Genomic DNA, 19,344 nt, shown 5'->3' on the forward strand with positions numbered 1-19,344 from the left:
AGTTCATCTTGAACATACATAATACACCACCCCATGCTGTAGATAGAGACTGCTCCTAATAGCCATTGGCACCATGCAGGCAGTGGTACTGCTCCTGGCACCTCAGATCCATCTGAGCAGCAGGGAAATGCTCTGGAACCTTTATGCTGACACCAAAGCCGGGCCTTTGTCCTTGAGCTGCTCTGAAGCAAAGTTCATCTCACTGGGGGGAGGGAGCAAGACAGCTAAAAATGGCTGCCAGCTGTATTCCTTGCCTTAAGACAGTCACCTCCATGTATACCTTTAGGAGGCCCCATCCCAGCAGTTTCAGGGACTGAGGTTGGCTTCTGACCATCGAGGCCTATTAATTGCGGGGACGGAGGGGGAAGCAGGCTTGTGGCAGGCTCTGTACAAAGGGGATATTATTCACCCTTTATTAGCTTTCTAAGGTTGAGCTCTTAGGGCACATCCCACACAGCACCCAGCAAGAGCGGGACCTTGCGCCCAGCTGCAGGGGCTGTGCAGCGCTACCCTGAGACGCATGGAACAGGCTCCCGCTACAGTTCCCCAGCCAGGAGCAGAGCTGATGGTCTGGGTTGGGCACACAGGCACATCTGGGTTGTTGTGATGCTTGGCTCGCACGACTTACCCCCAGCCAGTCCAGCTCCTAGAGGTGTAGCGCATGGCCATGCCTCTCAGATTAGAGGGCTCCCTTGTGGAGCCAGGTGGGCCTTTGCCCAGCAGAAAACCCCTCTTTGTTTCAGCCATAGCTTCCTGGGGAGGAGGTGGGTTAGGTTCAGTTCATGTCTCAACTTTGAGATGTTTCCAAGAACGTTTCAGAGTTGTCGAATGCTCAGACAAATCTACTGGCTCTTATGAAAACTACTGGGGTGAGTGCAACTTTCCAGTTGTGCCATCAATGGCTATAACTGATTTAGGGAAGAGGGGGTGGGGGGCAGGGAACTGGGACTATGACAATGGCCGTACCTGTTTGATAACACAGAAGAAAGTGAGCTCGACTGCTTACGGATCAACAGCCTAACAGATAAAGCATGCAATGGTTGTCAGTCAGCATCTGCTACAGCTCACCTAATCGCACTAGGGAACAGGATGGCTGCCTCATTACACACCTGTCTACAGCATGTAGGGCAAAAACCTACGTGATCATGAGAGACTTCACTTTGAGTGACATCTGTAACGCATGCTGGAGTTCACACTGCTAGTACTAAAACATCCTTGGTACCTCTAAACTGTAGGGGACAATTTCCTAAAGCTTTAAAAAAAAATAAAGGGGGGTGTTGCAGTCAACATAGGGCAGAATTCTTTATTAGTCCTTGTCCTAATAGAGTGGAAGTGCTCACCAAACTAAAAATTAATGGTAGCTTAGCTACCAGTGCTCATGATTTGATCACATTTATAATGTGCACACGCACAGCATGCCAGTTTCACTAAGCTGAGAACAATTTTAATCAAATCAGCTGGAAGGAAAAATTTAAATCAGAAAAATATTAATTGGTAAAAACCTCACAAGATACCCAGAAAGCTACAATACCACACTTGTGGAAGACAGCTGTGCTGGTTAAGAGCATTTAGGGGAATTGAAGGCAATAAATAGATTATAACACATGGAAGAAGAGGGAAGTTGACAGTAATGAATGCAAGTCAGAAGTTAGGCATTGTAGGAAGTTGATCAGGGAAGCCAAGAGACAAGGAGAAAGCTATAGCTGGCAGTATTAAGGAAGCTTTTTAAAGCTATATACACTTTCCATGCTACGGAGGCTGTTAGACAGAACCTAAAGTCAGACATTTAAAAAAAAAAAACAGCCAATCCAGATAACTTGCATCCAAGGATTTTAACAGAGCTGGTGAGGAGCTCATTGCACTGTTACTGTAGCCTTAGAAGTTCCAGAAGAAAGCTAATGTGCCAGTTTAAAAAAAGGGGTAAATGGTATGATGGGGTTATAGGCCTGCCATCAACCCTGGACAAGATAATGCAGCAGCTGACAGGGGACTTGATCAATCAAGAACAAAACAAGTCAACATGGGTTCCTGGAAAATAGCTCCTGCCACATTCCCTTTTCTCGAGGAGTTTGATTGATCAAGGTAATAGCACTGAGCTAGGAGATGTCTAATGCATTTGACTATTAAAAACCCAAACCCTCTAGAGTTACGGCACATGTGACATGAATTAAGAACTAGCTAACCGATAGGTCTCACCACGTAATGGGAATGGTCATTAAGGGGGGGTCTGTTTCCAGTGGGGTCCTGCAGGAATTGGTTCTTGGCCTTATGCTCTTTAACATTTTTGTCTGTGACCTGGAAGAAAACAAAATAGTCACTGATAAAGTCAGCTAATGGCAAAGATTGGGGGAGTGGTAAATAATGAAGGGGACAGGTCACATGTTCAGAGCAATTTGGATAGTTTGATAAACTGCCTACAACCAAACTATTTACATTAAAATACACTCTACATCTAGGAGCAGAGACCGTAGGCTACACATACACAACGGAGGCCTCGCTCCTGGGAAGCTGCGACTGACAGAGTTGTGGGTCGTGGATAACCAGCTGAACGCAAGCTCGGTGCGATGCTGTGGCCAAAAAGAGCTAATGTGAACCTGCTCAAGAGTCCCCAGTTTGTGCATCCCAGGAAGATAATTTTACCTCTGCTTTTGGCAATGGTGCAACCGCTGCTGGAATCCTACAGCCTGTTCTGGGGCCTACAATTGAAGAAGGATGTTGAGAAATTGGAGGGGTTCTGAGAAGAGCCAGGAGAATGATTGCAGGATTGCAAAACATGCCTTATGGTGAGAGACTCTATATAGCTTGCCAAAGGGAAGATTAAGGGGTGACTTGAACAGTCTGTAAGGAGCTACCTGGGGAACAAATAGTTAATAATGGGCGCTCCAGTCTAGCGGAGAAAGGTCTAACAATCCAATGCCTGGAGGTTGAAGCTAGACAGACTGGAAATAGGACACTTTCTTAGCGTGCACCTTAGTAATTAACCCTTGGGACACCTTACCAGGGTCAGTGGATTCTCCCTCGCTGACAGTTTTGAAATCAGGATAGGATGTTTTTCTAAAGAGATCTGCTCTGAGAATTATTTTGGGGCAGTTCTCTGGCCTGTGTTGTATGGGAGGGCAGAGACCATGATCCTAATGATCCCTTTGGGCCTTAGAATATATAACATCAAATAGATTCATAGATTCTAGGACTGGAAGGGACCTCAAGAGGTCATAGAGTCCAGTCCCCTGCCCTCATGGCAGGACCAAATACTGTCTAGACCATCCTGGATAGACATTTATCTAACCTACTCTTAAATATCTCCGGAGATGGAGATTCCACAACCTCCCTAGTTTATTCCAGTGTTTAACCACCCTGACAGTTAGGAACTTTTTCCTAATGTCCAACCTAAACCTCCCTTGCTGCAGTTTAAGCCCATTGCTTCTTGTTCTATCTTTAGAGGCTAAGGTGAACAAGTTTTCTTCCTCCTCCTTATGACACCCTTTTAGATACCTGAAAACTGCTATCCTGTCTCCTCTCAGACTTCTCTTTTCCAAACTAAACAAACCCAATTCTTTCAGCCTTCCTTCATAGGTCATGTTCTCAAGACCTTTAATCATTCTTGTTGCTCTTCTCTGGACCCTCTCCAATTTCTCCACATCTTTCTTGAAATGCCGTGCCCAGAAATGGACACAATACTCCAGTTGAGGCCTAACCAGCGCAGAGTAGAGTGGAAGAATGACTTCTCGTGTCTTGCTCACAACACACCTGTTAATACATCCCAGAATCATGTTTGCTTTTTTTGCAACAGTATCACACTGTTGACTCATATTTAGCTTGTGGTCCACTATAACCCCTAGATCCCTTTCTGCCGTACTCCTTCTTAGACAGTCTCTTCCCATTCTGTATGTGTGAAACTGATTGTTCCTTCCTAAGTGGAGCACTTTGCATTTGTCTTTGTTAAACTTCATCCTGTTTACCTCAGACCATTTCTCCAATTTGTCCAGATCATTTTGAATTGTGACCCTATCCTCCAAAGCAGTTGCAATCCCTCCCAGTTTGGTATCATCCGCAAACTTAATAAGCGTACTTTCTATGCCAATATCTAAGTCGTTGCTGAAGATATTGAACAGAACCGGTCCCAAAACAGACCCCTGCGGAATCCCACTTGTTATACCTTTCCAGCAGGATTGGGAACCATTAATAACTACTCTGAGTACGGTTATCCAGCCAGTTATGCACCCACCTTATAGTAGCCCCATCTAAGTTGTATTTGCTTAGTTTATCGATAAGAATATCATGCGAGACCGTATCAAATGCCTTACTAAAGTCTAGGTATACCACATCCACCGCTTCTCCTTTATACACAAGACTCATTATCCTATCAAAGAAAGCTATCAGATTGGTTTGACATGATTTGTTCTTTACAAATCCATGCTGGCTATTCCCTATCACCTTACCACCTTCCAAGTGTTTGCAGATGATTTCCTTAATTATTTGCTCCATTATCTTCCCTGGCACAGAAGTTAAACTAACTGGCCTGTAGTTTCCTGGGTCGTTTTTATTTCCCTTTTTATAGATGGGCACTATATTTGCCCTTTTCCAGTCTTCTGGAATCTTTCCCGTCTCCCATGATTTTCCAAAGATAATAGCTAGAGGCTCAGATACCTCCTCTATTAGCTCCTTGAGTATTCTAGGATGCATTTCATCAGGCCCTGGTGACTTGCAGGCATCTAACTTTTCTAAGTGATTTTTAACTTGTTCTTTTTTTATTTTATCTTCTAAACCTACCCCCTTCCCATTAGCATTCACTATGTTAGGCATTCCTTCAGACTTCTCGGTGAAGACCGAAACAAAGAAGTCATTAAGCATCTCTGCCATTTCCAAGTTTCCTGTTACAGTATCTCCCTCCTCACTGAGCAGTGGGCCTACCCTGTCCTTGGTCTTCCTCTTGCTTCTAATGTATTGATAAAAAGTCTTCTTGTTGCCCTTTATTCCCGTAGCTAGTTTGAGCTCATTTTGTGCCTTTGCCTTTCTAATCTTGCCCCTGCATTCCTGTGTTGTTTGCCTATATTAATCCTTTGTAATCTGTCCTAGTTTCCATTTTTTATATGACTCCTTTTTATTTTTTAGATCATGCAAGATATCGTGGTTAAGCCAAGGAGGTCTTTTGCCACATTTCCTATCTTTCCTACTTAGCGGAATAGCTTGCTTTTGGGCCCTTAATAGTGTCCCTTTGAAAAACTGCCAGCTCTCCTCAGTTGTTTTTCCCCTCAGTTTTGATTCCCATGGGACCTTACCTATCAGCTCTCTGAGCTTACCAAAATCCGCCTTCCTGAAATCCATTGTCTCTATTTTGCTGTTCTCCCTTCTACCCTTCCTTAGAATTGTGAACTCTATGATTTCATGCTCACTCTCACCCAAGCTGCCTTCTACTTTCAAATTCTCAACGAGTTCCTCCCTATTTGTTAAAATCAAGTCTAGAACAGCTTCCCCCCAGTAGCTTTTTCAACCTTCTGAAATAAAAAGTTGTCTGCAATGTAGTCCAAGAACTTATTGGATGGTCTGTGCCCTGCTGTGTTATTTTCCCAACATATATCTGGATACTTGAAGTCCCCCATCACCACCAAATCTTGGGCTTTGGATGATTTTGTTAGTTGTTTAAAAAAAAGCCTCATCCACCTGGTTAGGTGGCCTGTAGTAGACTCCTAGCATGACATCACCCTTTTTTTTTTTTTTTTTTTTTTACCCCTTTTAGCCTAACCCAGAGACTTTCAACACTTCCGTCTCCACCTCAGTCCAAGTGTGTACATTTTTAATATATAAGGCAACACCTCCTCCCTTTTCCCCCAGTCTATCCTTCCTGAGCAAGCTGTACCCATCCACACCAACATTCCAATCGTGTATTACTCCACCAAGTTTCAGTGATGCCAACAATGTCATAGTTGTATTGATTTATTAGCACTTCCAGTTCTTCCTGCTTATTACCCATACTTATCGCATTTGTATATAGGCATCTAAGATACTGATTTGATCTTGCCTCCCAGTTTTGCCCTGACCCTCCTTTCTCTCTGCCATTATGGCCCACGCTCCCTCCTATTTCCGACCCATCTCCCAGGTCTCCATGTTCCCCACTTACCTGTGGGCTTTGCTCACCTGTCCCCGTCCAACCTAGTTTAATAGTAGTAGAGATCTTAAAGGAGTTTTTAGAGTAAGGGCCGGGGGAGAGCCAGTGTGTGATTCAGCCAGACACATCCCTTAGGAGAGGATTTATTAGAGGGGTAAATCTCCTAGGAAAGAGGGGGGGATAGATGTTGATAACATATAGGTAGGAGCTGAAGAGAAATGGTCAAATGAAAAAAGTCCCCGTCAATCACATCACATGAAGGCAGATGAGTAAATATGGACCAATTTGATAAGTAGGCCAGTAGGCCATGCTGGTGGGGGAATGGTACCATGCTAAAAAAGTCAGACTCCAATAAGGTGATAATCTTGAATCAAACTGTACCATGGAATCTCTATGGGCAGAATGTCTATGCTTGAATAATAAGAGTAGGCATATAATCCTGACCAGGAGAGTGATTACATAATCTCAGGGAAATGAGCGGTTATACAAACAGAAAACCCAACAATGGAGGAATTCAACTCTCTTTGTGTTGACTGGGAACATGTTCCCTCGGCATGGGATGCTGAGATAACATTTCTAGCTGCCGTAATGACTGCTACTCACAGCAGCTTAGGCAATGCTTGGTTCGATACAAAGTGGTGCACGGGATCTAGTCCAAGAGGTCACTATAGCTGAACTGCTCAGTAATCCTGACCATAAGGTGATTAAATTAACATCCCTGTAGGGCAGAAATATCAAAGAAACCCACCCCAGAAGCATTTAAGTTCAAAAAGGGGAACTACTCAAAAACAAGTAATTAAAAACAGCAATTAAAAGGAACAGTCACAAGAGCAAAGTGCCTGCAAACTGCATGGAAACTACTTTAAAACACCATAACAGAGGCTCAAGCTACATGTATTGCCACTGCCACCCCCCTCACCTTCAAAAATAGAAAATCAGTAAGAGGATCAAAAAATGCCACCATGGCTAACAGCCGAGTAAGAGGCAGTTAGAGGCAAAGAAGCATTCTTTGAAAGTTGGAAGTCAAATCCAAGTGAGAAAAATAGAAAGGAACAAACTCTGCCTGGTCAAGTGTAAAAGTATAATTAGATACAAGACAACTCGAAGAGCAACTAGCAAAAGACACAAAAATTAACAGCTAAAAAGTTGAAGTACATTAGAAGCAGGAAGCCTGCCAAACCGCTGGAGGATCGAGGTGCTAAAGCAGCACTCAAGGAAGACAAGGCTATTGTGGAGAAGCTTAATAACTTCTTTGCATGAGTCTTTGCTGCAGAGGTTCTGAGGGACGTCCCCACACCCGAGCCATTCTTTTTCAGTGACAAATCTGAGGAACTGTCCCGGATTGAGGTGTTGATAGGAAGTGGGTTTGGAACAAGTTACTAAATTATACAGTAATAAGTCACCAGGACCAGATGGTACTCACTGGATGAGAAGGATGGTCCTCACAGATCAATAACTGGTTACAAGACAGGGAACAAAGGGTAGGAATCAATCATCAGTTTTCATAATGGAGAGCAGGAAGTGGCAGGGTCCTCCAAAGATCTGTACTGGGACCAGTGTGGTTCAACATATTCATAAGTGATTTGGAAAAGAGGGTGATCAGTGAGGTGGGCAGATGATACTAGACTACTCAAGATCGCGGTCAGCTTTGGACTAAACTAAGTGTTACAAAGGGATCTCACAAAACTGGGTGACTGGGCAACAAAATGGCAGATGAAATTCAATGTTGACAAATGCAAAGTAATACACATTGGAAAACATAATCCTACTATACAAAAATGATGGGGTCTAAATTAGCTGTTACCACTCAAGAGAGAACTTGGAGTCATTGTTTTCAGAGAACAAGCCACATCTGCTCAGTGTGCAGCAGCAGTAAAAAAAAAAAAAAAAGCTAACAGAATGTTAGGACCCATGATGAAGGACAGACAGACGGTAAAAACTGTCATAATACAACTACATAAATCCATACTACACCCACACTTTGAATGCTGCATGTAGTTCTGGTCGCCCCATCTCAAAAAGATACATTAGAATTGGAAAAGGTACAGAGAAAGGCAACACAAATGATTTGGGGGATGGAACAGCTTCCATATGAAGAGAGATTAAAGACTGGGAGTGCTCAGCTTGGAAAACAGACGACTAAGTGGGGATATGATAGAGGTCCATAAAATCACAAATAGTGTGGAGACAGTGAATAGGGAAATGTTATTTACCCCTTCTCACAGCCCAGTGAAATTAAGAGGCAGCAGGTTTAAGAAACATAAGGCAGTACTTCACACAACATAGTCAGCCTGTAGTACTCATTGCCAATGAGGTTGTGAAGGCCAAAATTATAACTGGGTTCAAAAAAGCGATAGGTAAGTGGAGTTTAGGTCCATCAATGGCTATTAGCCAAGATGGTCAGAGCTGCAGTCCCATGGTCTGCGTGTCCCTCAGCCTCTGACTGCTAGAAACTGGGACTGGACGACAGGGGATGGATCGCTTGATCAATTGCTCTCTTGCGTTCATTCTCTGAAGCAACTGGCTGTGGCCACTGTTGGAAGACAGGATATTGGGCTAGATGGACCATGGGTCTGACCCAGCACGGCCGTTCTTATGACATTTTCATAATGAAAATCTCTGGTTCACAAAGTTGTGATTGGCACTTTAAGCTAGTTGGACAACATTTTTAAAGAGGGCAAAATTGACCTACTTCAACAACCTGAACTGACTGAAGTTTGTGAAAGTCTGGCCGTTTAACTCTGTCCTCATTCACCTGGGGAACATTTCAGTCTCTTGTAAGTGTCCACAGGGCAGAAGGTGCTTCCCCGCCCAGAGAACAGCTCAGTCTCTGCAGCTGTCCTAGGAGGAAGGGAGACTCACCTCAGCACCCAGATGATTACAGAAACACGCTCGGGACCTGGGGATAGAGTTGGGCGAATACGTTTTTTTGTTTGTTTATTTTAAGTTTACCAGCAACTCCAAACACACCACACACGTTTGTTTCAGCTTGAACCAAAACCAACATTTCTCAGCTACACAAAAAGGTTGGAAAAAACAGGATCAGACAGAAGTGCTGCATTTTGACACAAGCCAAAGGTTTTCCATTTGGGGCATTTGTTAAGAGGCCAGCAGGACACCTACCCGGGGCGGGAGAAGATTGCAAGGGCCCCTCTTCTAAGTCTGAGCCCCGGGGTGAGTCCTCACCTGGAAGAGCCCACGTCAATTCTCTCCCAGCTCGATGCAGAAAGGGATTTGAACACGAGTCTCCCACAATGCGGCAGCCGTCCCAGCCACTGGGCTCTGGGCCTGTTGAAGCTGGTCCCCTTTGGCTAAAATACTTCAGTGACTGAGCAGAGACTGGGCCATCTGCCACGCCTGGGCAAGCGCCCTAAGCCACTGGGCTACAAGTTAGACGGCAGATCCTTGCTCCCCCCCCCCCCCCCGCCACACCCAGACATTTGGCACATCTATCCGCCCCAGACTTGGGCAGATATCTCAGAATCAAAGCAGGTGCCGAGCTGGGTCAAAGTGAAGTGCTTCTGGTTGACATTACTGAAGTGTTTCTACGCCCTCGGGGTGCCCAAAGCTGGGCAGGGAACTCGGCACCAGTTTGCCAATGGTTTCAGGTCGGCCAAACTGCATTTCTCAGCAAATCAGCTCTTGGCTGAAGAGACGTCCCCCAGCTTTACCTGTGGGTCTAGGTGTCTGAGCCACCAGGACCCCAGCCCTGCCCTATTCCCAGAGCAAAAGGAGATGAGGATGGGGACCCTCATCCTGCAATGTAGCTCCTGTCCCAGGCTTCCTCCCCCATGAGCTCTGTGGCTGCAGAGTGCTGGGTATTAACAGCCACTGCCCAGGAGGGGGGTCTTGCAACACCCCCAGTGAGTGGTTCCCCAGCCCTGGCCCAGCCAGGGGGGCAGCCAAACCCTCCCTCAGGCAGACACCTTGATGAACAAAAGAGGCTTTTAGGGCTGGTCTCTGCCCCCAGGTCCCCTACTCAGCTCCAGCGAGACCCTCTAGATTCCCCCATTTCCAGGGTATGCAACCAGCTGGCTTCCTGCTGCAGGGAGCCCCTAATTCAGAACACCACTCTGCCCCCCCCATAGCTCTGCTCACATCCCTCATTCCTGACCTGTAGCCCCCCCCCCATTAGCCCCCACATACAACTCCACCGGTGCCCCTCAAGCCTAACCCACAGCCTCCTGCTAGCCCCCCCCCCACAGCTCTGCTGGTGCCCCTCAATCCTAACCCACAGCACCCCCCCCAGTTCCACTAGTGCCCCTCACTTCTGACTTGCAGGCCCCCCCCACTAGCCCAGCCCTCAGCCAACTGAGGCATCTGCTGTTGCTCACCCAGCTAATCTGTATTCTACCCAACAGCCTCCGCTGCTGCCTTTGTCTCCTGCTCCAGCCAGGTGTGACGGGGAAATGGGGGCTGGGCACCCCCCGCCTAGCGGGAGAGATAGTGAAGGAAATTAATTAACAAGGCTGCACCACCAGCCCTGATCCCAAGAGAGGCACACACAGCCCCCACCCCCAAGAGCATGTTCCCGCGTCAGCTGTTCCCCTCCCACCCAGCACGGCAGGGCACTTGGGGCACAGTCACAGTCAGTGCCACACTCAAGGGCGTTTAAGGGGAGCACCAGTCTCTTTACCTAACTCCCAGCCCTTCTCCCCCCCACCCCCAACCACCGCACCCCATCCCCACTCAGAGTGCTGGAGACAATCTAGGAATCCTGGCTTCCAGACCCTTCCCCCAACCTCTGGGTCACCTCCCCCACAATGCTGGGGACAGAACCCAGGCATCCTGATCCCTAACAGGAGCCCCCAGAAGAACAGTGAATGGGGAGGGGGGGTCTTTGAATGCCAGCTCCCAACCCCAGCTGTGGGGGGGAGCTAGCCCTGGCATGGGGGAGGGGAACAGACAGACCCCCTTCTGGGGGAGAGCAGCTGCAGTGTCTTGTGGCTAGGCCGGGCAGGGCACAGAAGGGTCCAGGACTCCAGGCCCAAGTTCTAGCCTCAGGTCTGGAAGGGGGAGCTAGTGTATGGGGAGGCTGAGAATCAGGACTACTGGGTTCCAAGCCAGCCAGCCCCCCCATTATCTGCTAGACAGTTACCAGCCCTTCCTAGCAGCCATGTCCCTCCAGAAGCTACACAAGCCCTTCCCCAGGAGCCCCACAGCCCTAGCTGTCAGCTGGAGCCTGCCTGGAGAAGCCTTTTAAAGGCACCTGATTAGCCACACCCCGGCCCCTCCCCCTCATTAACCTGCCCCCATCACACCTGTGTGTGTGTCATTGTCACCTAAAGCCAGGCCCTGCCTGGGAGGCTCGGGCAGCTGGAGTCTGGGGTCACTGTCCCTGCCCCCTAAACACCAATATCTGGGTCTAGGACATTTAGTGCAGCCCCCTGGATAGACCCCAGGAGTCCTGAGTGCAGCACATCCCTGCTGAAGAGCCTGGGGAGGGACACGTGCCCCTGAATTCCTGAACTGTCCAGACCCCAAACCCTCCCCCCATGCTGTGTTTGTCTCGATCCCTGCTGCCCCCTGTCGGAGGGAACAAGCCCAGCTCTGTGTCTGTCCCTACCACCCCCTGCTGGACAGCGTCAGAACCGCCCAGACTGTCTCCCAGCTTCGGATCCGGTACCCGGGCCCCTCCCAACCCCAAGGAAGCTCCCAGCCAGGGGCCATGGGACAGGGACTCTCCCAGAAAGCAGCAGCAACACCATAATTCAAAGCAAATAACTTTATTAGCTGGGCGGGAAACGAGGGAGGGTCTCACTGGGGGAAGTGAAGGTGCTGAAGTTGGGAGGGTCTTTTCTCTCCTGGGCGCAATAATGTGGGGGTTGGGGGACAATCAGTAGAGAAGGGGGGCAGGCAGCATCTCTGAGGGGGTCTTTCAGGGCTGGGCTGCCAGCTGCTCGGCGATGTCTGTGGGGGAAGAAAGATGCGGGCTCAGATCTGTGCATCCAGGGGCATCAGGGGGAACAGGCCAGGAGCAGGCGCATGGCGGGGGGAGGGGGGCAGAAGGAAGGCAGCATTTGGTACTCAACCCCCAGTGGCCATGGGATCAGTGCCTCATTCCCAACTAGCAGCCTCCCCAATCCCAGCCTTGGGCTCCCTCCCCCAGCTCTGCCAGTGCCCCTCAATCCCAACCCACAGCCCCCTGCTTTGCCAGCCCTGGGATCCCAGCCCAGCTCCGCCGGTGCCCCTCTGTCCCAACCCACAGCCCCCTGCTTTGCCAGCCCTGGGATCCCAGCCCAGCTCCGCTGGTGCCCCTCCGTCCCGACCCACAGCCCCCTGCTATCCCAGCTCTGCCAGTGCCCCTCCATCCCGATGCACGGCACCCCTGCTAACCCAGATCTGCCGGTACCCCTCAGTCCTGATCCACAGCCCCCCCTCTTATCCAGCTCTGCCGGTGCCCCTCAGTGCCCCCCGCTGTCCCAGATAATGTGGTTCTGGGGTTAGTGAGTGGGGGGTTCAGGGGTTAGGGAGCTCCCCCCACTGCACACGGTGCTGGGTTGGGCTTACCCATCGCAGGGGAGGAGGGATGGGGTCAGGATCAGGCTAGAAAGAAGAGAAGGGGGAGAGTTAATCCAGGGAATTCCTCCCCAAACACACCCAATGCCCGGGGGGGGGAAAGGGGAGAGACCACCCCCATCTACCCTCCCTGGGTGCCCACGGGGTCCATCAGAATCTGTGTGGGGCAGGACAAGGGGGAGGGGAAGGGCCCCCATGTGCTGGATGGGGAAGGGTTTGGGGTTGGAGGATGGGAAAGGGTTGGGGGGATGTGGGGGCAGGTCAGGAGGTTGTGAGGGAAGGCCCAGGGGGGAGGGGTCCTGGGGGGAAGGAGTCCCCCGGAGCATGGGCTCAGGGGGAACAGTGGTAAGCAGTCAGGGGATAAGAGGGAAGGTCCCCTCACAGATCAATAACTGGTTACAAGACAGGGAACAAAGGGTAGGAATCAATCATCAGTTTTCACAATGGAGAGCAGGAAGTGGCAGGGTCCCCCAAAGATCTGTACTGGGACCAGTGTGGTTCAACATATTCATAAGTGATTTGGAAAAGGGGGTGAACAGGGAGGTGGCAAAATTTGCAGATGATACTAGACTACTCAAGATCGCAGTCAGCTTTGGACTGAATGAAGAGTTACAAAGGGATCTCACAAAACTGGGTGACTGAGCAACAAAATGGCAGATGAAATTCAATGTCGACAAATGCAAAATAATACACATTGGAAAACATAATCCCTACTGTACAAAAATGATGGGGTCTAAATTAGCTGTTACCACTGAAGAGAGATCTTGGAGTCATTGTGGCTAGTTCTCTGAAACGATCCGCTCAATGTGCAGCAGCAATCAAAAAAGCTATCAGAATGTTAGGAACCATTGGAAAATGGTAATAAATAAAACAGAATATATCATATTCTGATAATCATATATCATATATATATGATGATAAAACAGAAAATATCATAATGTCACTAGAGAAATCCATGGTACATCCACACACTGAATACTGTGTGCAGTTCTGGTTGCCCCATCTCAAAAAAGATATACAGGTCTGTCGCATCTTAGGTGCATTTAACATGCGCGATTTCAGCTTTACGTGGTTGGCAAAAACAAAACAAACAAAAAACAAAAAGAGAAAAATAATAATTTAAATACTGTTTCTGTAGTGTGGGCGATTCCGCCCGCCATTACACTCAATGTAATTTTGACTATACGCGATTTTCGTTTTAGGCGCTGACTGCGGAACGTAACCCCAGCGTAAGATGAGACAGACCTGTAGTAGAATTGGAGAAAGTGCAGAGAAGAGCAACAGAAATGATTAGGGGGACGGAACCACTTCCATATGAGAGACTGAAAAGACTGGGAGTGCTCAGCTTGGGAAAGAGATGACTAGGGGGATATGATAGAGGTCTATGAAATCATGACTGGTGTGGAGAAAGTGAATAGGGAAGTGTTATTTATCCCTTCCCATAACACAAGGACCAGTGGGTCATGCAATGAAATTAACAGGCAGCAGGTTTGAAACACACACAAGGCAGTATTTCTTCACACAACGCACAGTCAGCCCGTGGAACTCATTCCCAGGGGATGCTGTGAAGGCCAAAAATCTAACTGGGTTCAAAAAGGAATTGGATAAGTTCATGGAGGACAGGTCCATCAATGGCTACTAGCCAAGATGGTCAGGGATTTACCCCACACTCTGGGTGTCCCTAAACCTCTAACTGCCAGAAGCTGGGACTGGACGACAGGGGATAGATCACTCCATCAATTGCCCTCTTGTGTTCATTCCCTCTGAAGCATCTGGCATTGGCCACTGTCACAGGATACGGGGCTAGATGGACCATTGGTCTGACCCAGTGTGGCCGTTCTTATGTCCTTAAGCTGGCTGAGAGGGTCCTGCAGGATAAGGGGAGTCACAGGAGAGCCCTGAGAGACTGGTGAGGAGAGGTTGGGGGGAAGAGTGGGGGAGACTATGGGGGGATTGGGGGCAGGGGAGCGGTACCAATGGGGAACTAGAGGAATGGGGGGCTGGGGAGAGTCCTAGGGTCAGAGTGGGGGGGTTATGGGGGCTGAACCAAGGGGAAATTGATGGATTGGAGGCCAGGGGTTGGGGGGGGGAGGTCCTGGAGGGGCTGGGAGAACTGCAGGGGGGATCCATGGGGACCGTACCAATGGGGAAGTAGAGAGATGAGAGGTTGGGGGGGGTACCAATGGGGAAGTAGAGGGGTGGGGCTCTGTGGGGCCGTACCAATGGGGAAGTAGAAGGGTGGGGGTCTGGGGAGACATACCAATGAGGAAGTAGAGGGGTGGAGGTCTGGGGGAGCCGCACCAATGGGGAAGTAGAGGTCTGGGGGGGGCCGTACCAATGAGGAAGTAGAGGGGTGGAGGTCAGGGGATCTGTACCAGTGAGGAAGTAGAGGGGTGGGGGTCTGTGGGGGCGATACCAATGGGGAAGTAGAGGGGTGGAGGTCAGGGGAGCCATACCAATGGGGAGGTAGAGGGATTGGGATCTGGGGGGGCCATACCAATGGGGAGGTAGAGGGGTGGAGGTCAGGGGAGTGGGGAGCCGTAACCAGTGAGGAAGTAGAGGGGTGGGGATCTGGGGGGGTCTGTACCATTGGGGAAGTACAGAGATTGGGGTCTCGGGGGGGGGCGTACTAATGGGGAAGCAGAGGGGTGGAGGTCAGGGGGGGCATACCAATGGGGAGGTAGAGGGGTGGAGGTCAGGGGAGCCGTAACCAATGAGGGTCTGGAAGGCCGTACTAATCGGGAGGTAGAGGGGTGGAGGTCAGGGGAGCCGTAACCAATGAGGGTCTGGAAGGCCGTACTAATCGGGAGGTAGAGGGGTGGGGATTGGGGGGGGGGGGGGAGCATACCAATGGGAAAGTAGAAGGGCAGCTTCTCCTTGTAAATCTCCTCATCCTTCTCCTGGAAGACGCAGATCACCAGCCGGTCAACCTGCCGGGTGTGAGCGGGGATGTGGGTCAAGGGTTGGCAGAGCTGAGAGCTGCAGGTCTGGGCACCTGACCTAAAAAGACTCAACTCCTCCTCTGATCATCACCCCCATCCCATCCCCCAGGTCACAATAGTGTGAGCACAGCCACAGGCCCACTCACACCCATGTGCACACACGTGCACATTCAGTCACCCATGTGCATGCTCACAAACACCTTCACGCTCACAAACCCATTCACACTCATGTGCATGCTCACACACACCCATGTAAACGCTCACCTCCCATGTGCACAATGCCCCCAGCACCTCCATGTTCCCGCGCACTCCTGTGTGCGCCTGCTGTTCACATCCCCGTGCTCCCATGGGCAGTGAGGTGCTCATGGACCCACCCCGCCCAGCAGGGGTGCCCACACTTCCCCTCACCTTCTCCTTGTTCACCTCCAGCCACTCCCGCAGTGTCCTCAGGACGACCTCGGCCGCGGCATCGCTGGGGTACCCTGGGGGCAGAGCAGCAGGGATCAGAGCTGGGGCCTGGAGCCAGCCCCCAGACCAGGAGAGGGGCTCAAGCCCCCGGCCCAGCCCTATACTCACCGAACACGCCCGTGGAGAGACAAGGGAAGGCCTGGGAGAAGAGACAGACAGTGGGTGAGAGAGACACCTGCCACCCCCCCAGCACCCACTGTCCCCAGCACCCCATCCCCCACACAACTGCCACCCCACACCGCTGCTCCCCCAGCACCCACCCCCTCAGCCAGCACCATCCTCCACAACACTGCCCCCATTCCCCCACTGCCCTCCCCCATTGCTCCCCACCCACAGCACTGTCCCTCAAGCACCCCTCCATACAACTCCCCCTCCCAACCTGCATCGCCTCCCTCTGCCCTCCACAACCTCTTCCCCGTTTGCATGAACCTCCTTCTCCCCAGCTGCGTGACCCCCAGCAAATCCCAGCCCCTCCCTTGTGCACCCCCAGGCTCTCTCACCACGGTGCGGAGTTTGTTCTCCACGGCCAGTTTCAGACTGTTCTTGTAGCAGTTCTCCAGCTCCTTTTCCTGGGCAGCGCTTGGCTCCCCCTGGGCAATGGGACCCACTGCGTGAATGATGTCTGCACAGGGGGAAGGCAGGGGGATGAGAGCTAGGGAGACCCCCTCACCCCGTAGCACAGCACAGCACCCCCTAGTGCCAGACTGGGGCATGCACTGACAGTGACGGGAGAGCACCCCCTACTGCGCCCCGCCCCACAGCACAGAGCCCCCTAGCACTGCACTGACTGTGAGGGGAGAGCACCTCCTACTGCGCCCTGCCCCGCAGCACAACGCCCCCTAGCGCCGCACTGACTGCGAGGGGAGAGCACCTCCTACTGAGCCCCGCCCTGCAGCACAGCGCCCTCTAGTGCTGGACTGACTGCGAGGGGAGAGCACCCCCTACTGAGCCCCGCCCCGCAGCACAGCGCCCCCTAGTGCTGCACTGACAGCCCTGCAGCACAGCGCCCCCTAGCGCCGCACTGACTGCAAGGGGAGAGCACCTCCTACTGAGCCCCGCCCCGCAGCACAGCGCCCCCTAGCACCGCACTGACTGCAAGGGGAGAGCACCTCCTACTGAGCCCTGCCCCGCAGCACAGCGCCCCCTAGCACCGCACTGACTGCAAGGGGAGAGCACCCCCTACTGAGCCCTGCCCCGCAACACAGCGCCCTCTAGTGCCTCACTGACAGCCCTGCAGCACAGCACCCCCTAGTGCCGAACTGACTGCAAGGGGAGAACACCCCCTACTGAGCCCCGCAGCCCCTGAAAGTCTTCCATTCATGCGCTGCCCCAATTCAGCCTAACTTGGCAGTGGGCAGGCTCAGGGCACAAGCTGGGGGTGGGGGCAGCAGCGCTGCCTGGTGGCTGCATTTGGTACTGAGCCCCGTGCCCCTGAGCCAAGGGGTAGGGAGAGGGGGCCGGCTGCAGTGAAATCTGGGCCCAGCAAGGGATGGTTTTAAGGGGCTTTTCCAGGCTGATCCCTCCCTCCATCCCACCCCAGACACCCTCATCTATCTCTCCCTCCCTCCCCAGACACTCCCATCTATCTTCCCACCCTCTCTCCTCAGATACCCCCATCTATCCCTCCCCAGACCCCCCCATCCCTCACTCCCTGCCACAGACCCCCCCATCTATCCCTCCCTCCCTCCCCAGACACTCCCATCTATCCCTCCCCCGTCCCTCCCCAGACACCCCATCTATCCCTCCCTCCCGCACCAGGCATCCCTTATATATTCCTCCATCCCACCCTTCCCAGACACCCTCATCTATCCCTCCCTCCACAGACACTCCCATCTATCCCTCCCTCCCTCCCTCCCTCCACAGACACTCCCATCTATCCCTCCCTCCCTCCCTCCACAGACACTCCCATCTATCCCTCCCTCCCTTCCGCTCCAGACATTTCCATCTATCCCTCCCTCCTCCATCCCACACATCTATCCATCCCTCCCCCATTCCCAGACACGTCCCTCCATCTGTCCCTCCCTCTCTCCCCAGGCAGCTGGAAGGTGACAGTTGCATTGCCAACACCCCCGCTGGTCTCCCTCACCACCACGGGCCCTCCCTGGTTCTGGTCCCAGAGTGGCCCAGTGAGATGGGTCCGTGTGGGCACAAATCTGGTGCTGAGTGCCCCATGTGACACAGTCCGGTGCGAGGAGCCAACCCCAGCTTGTGGGGGTCGGAGGGCTCCCCACGCATCCCGTGTGCCTGGTCTCGGGGTGATCTCCCCACTCCCTGCCCCACCCCACCCCCGGCTGACACCGGTGTCACAAATCTCTCCCTGTCTCAGACAGTCCATGTGGCTGCCCAGCTCTCGGCCCCACTCTGCCAGGCTAGATCAGGCCTCGGAGTCAGTGACCGATGCCCTGAGAACCAGGGCTGCACGGCCTGGGGCCTTGGCAACGGCTGGCCCTTTCCGAGCATCTGCAGAGAACAAACATCAAGTCCGTCCATGAGTTCCTCGTTGGCCGAAACTTCCCCCCAGTTTCATTTTCAGTTCAACCCAAAACAATCCCCCTCCCCAGACTTTTTGGAACCAGCAGCAAATCCTCCGCCCAGCTCTGCCCCCCACTTCTGCTTGCTGCGGGCAATGCCACCAGGCCGCCTGGCCCTCGGGCATCCCTCCTGCTGCTGTGTCTGTCTGTTCATCCCGCGGTCCCTGGACAGGGACGGATATTAATGAGCCCCCACTGGGTGATCCCCCTCCCATCATGCTCTCTTCGCCCGTCTCCATGGCAGACAAAAATGCTGGACACTGCTCGGGGCCGGGGTGGGGTGTGGGACATTCACACACATGGCACAGAACGCTGGGAATCAAGGATCAGCCTTGCCAACCCTGCGCACGAGGGGGGGGGGTAATCTTACCCACAGCCTGGCCACCTTCCCCTCCCCCCAAGGTCACCCAGTCATGAACAGAGAGCCCCCCCCTGCAACTATTCCAGCCCCGGGCACCCCCGCAGCTCTGCCGGTGCCCCTTAACCCCGACCCACAGCCCCTGAGCATTGACTACCAATTGAACTGAACTGCAACGCTGACAACAGAGACCTGGCAGCTCATTGCATGAGTGACAGAGGGTTGGATTTGAAGCTGGGGCATGGGAGGTGGGAGCTGCAGGGACTGGGGACCACCCCATCTACTTCATATTCCTGACACACACACATGCAGCGAGTGCTGAGCCAGAGCCCAGCAAAGGTCAGAGCAGTCTTTTCTCCCCATGTCCTGCGCCCACCTGGCCCTGGGACTGGTTTGATCTTAAACCCGGGTCTGGAAATG

General features: G+C 51.9%; 1 protein-coding gene across 1 annotated transcript in view; it reads right to left on the reverse strand.

Annotated features, from left to right (window-relative positions):
* Positions 1–11,818: 11,818 nt before the first annotated feature.
* The window catches only part of MACROD1 (mono-ADP ribosylhydrolase 1), a 209,950-nt gene continuing 202,424 nt past the window's right edge, over positions 11,819–19,344 (reverse strand). The window contains exons 6-10 of the mRNA XM_065408286.1: positions 16,536–16,657; positions 16,144–16,174; positions 15,976–16,049; positions 15,474–15,555; positions 11,819–12,016 (exon numbers count right to left, since the gene is read on the reverse strand). Coding sequence (XP_065264358.1) covers positions 11,985–12,016; positions 15,474–15,555; positions 15,976–16,049; positions 16,144–16,174; positions 16,536–16,657 — 341 coding nt within the window. The 3' untranslated portion in view covers positions 11,819–11,984. The remainder of the gene's footprint in view (positions 12,017–15,473; positions 15,556–15,975; positions 16,050–16,143; positions 16,175–16,535; positions 16,658–19,344) is intronic.

The sequence above is a fragment of the Emys orbicularis genome, chromosome 7 (genome assembly GCF_028017835.1).
Source record: "Emys orbicularis isolate rEmyOrb1 chromosome 7, rEmyOrb1.hap1, whole genome shotgun sequence".
Lineage (NCBI taxonomy): Eukaryota > Metazoa > Chordata > Testudines > Emydidae > Emys > Emys orbicularis.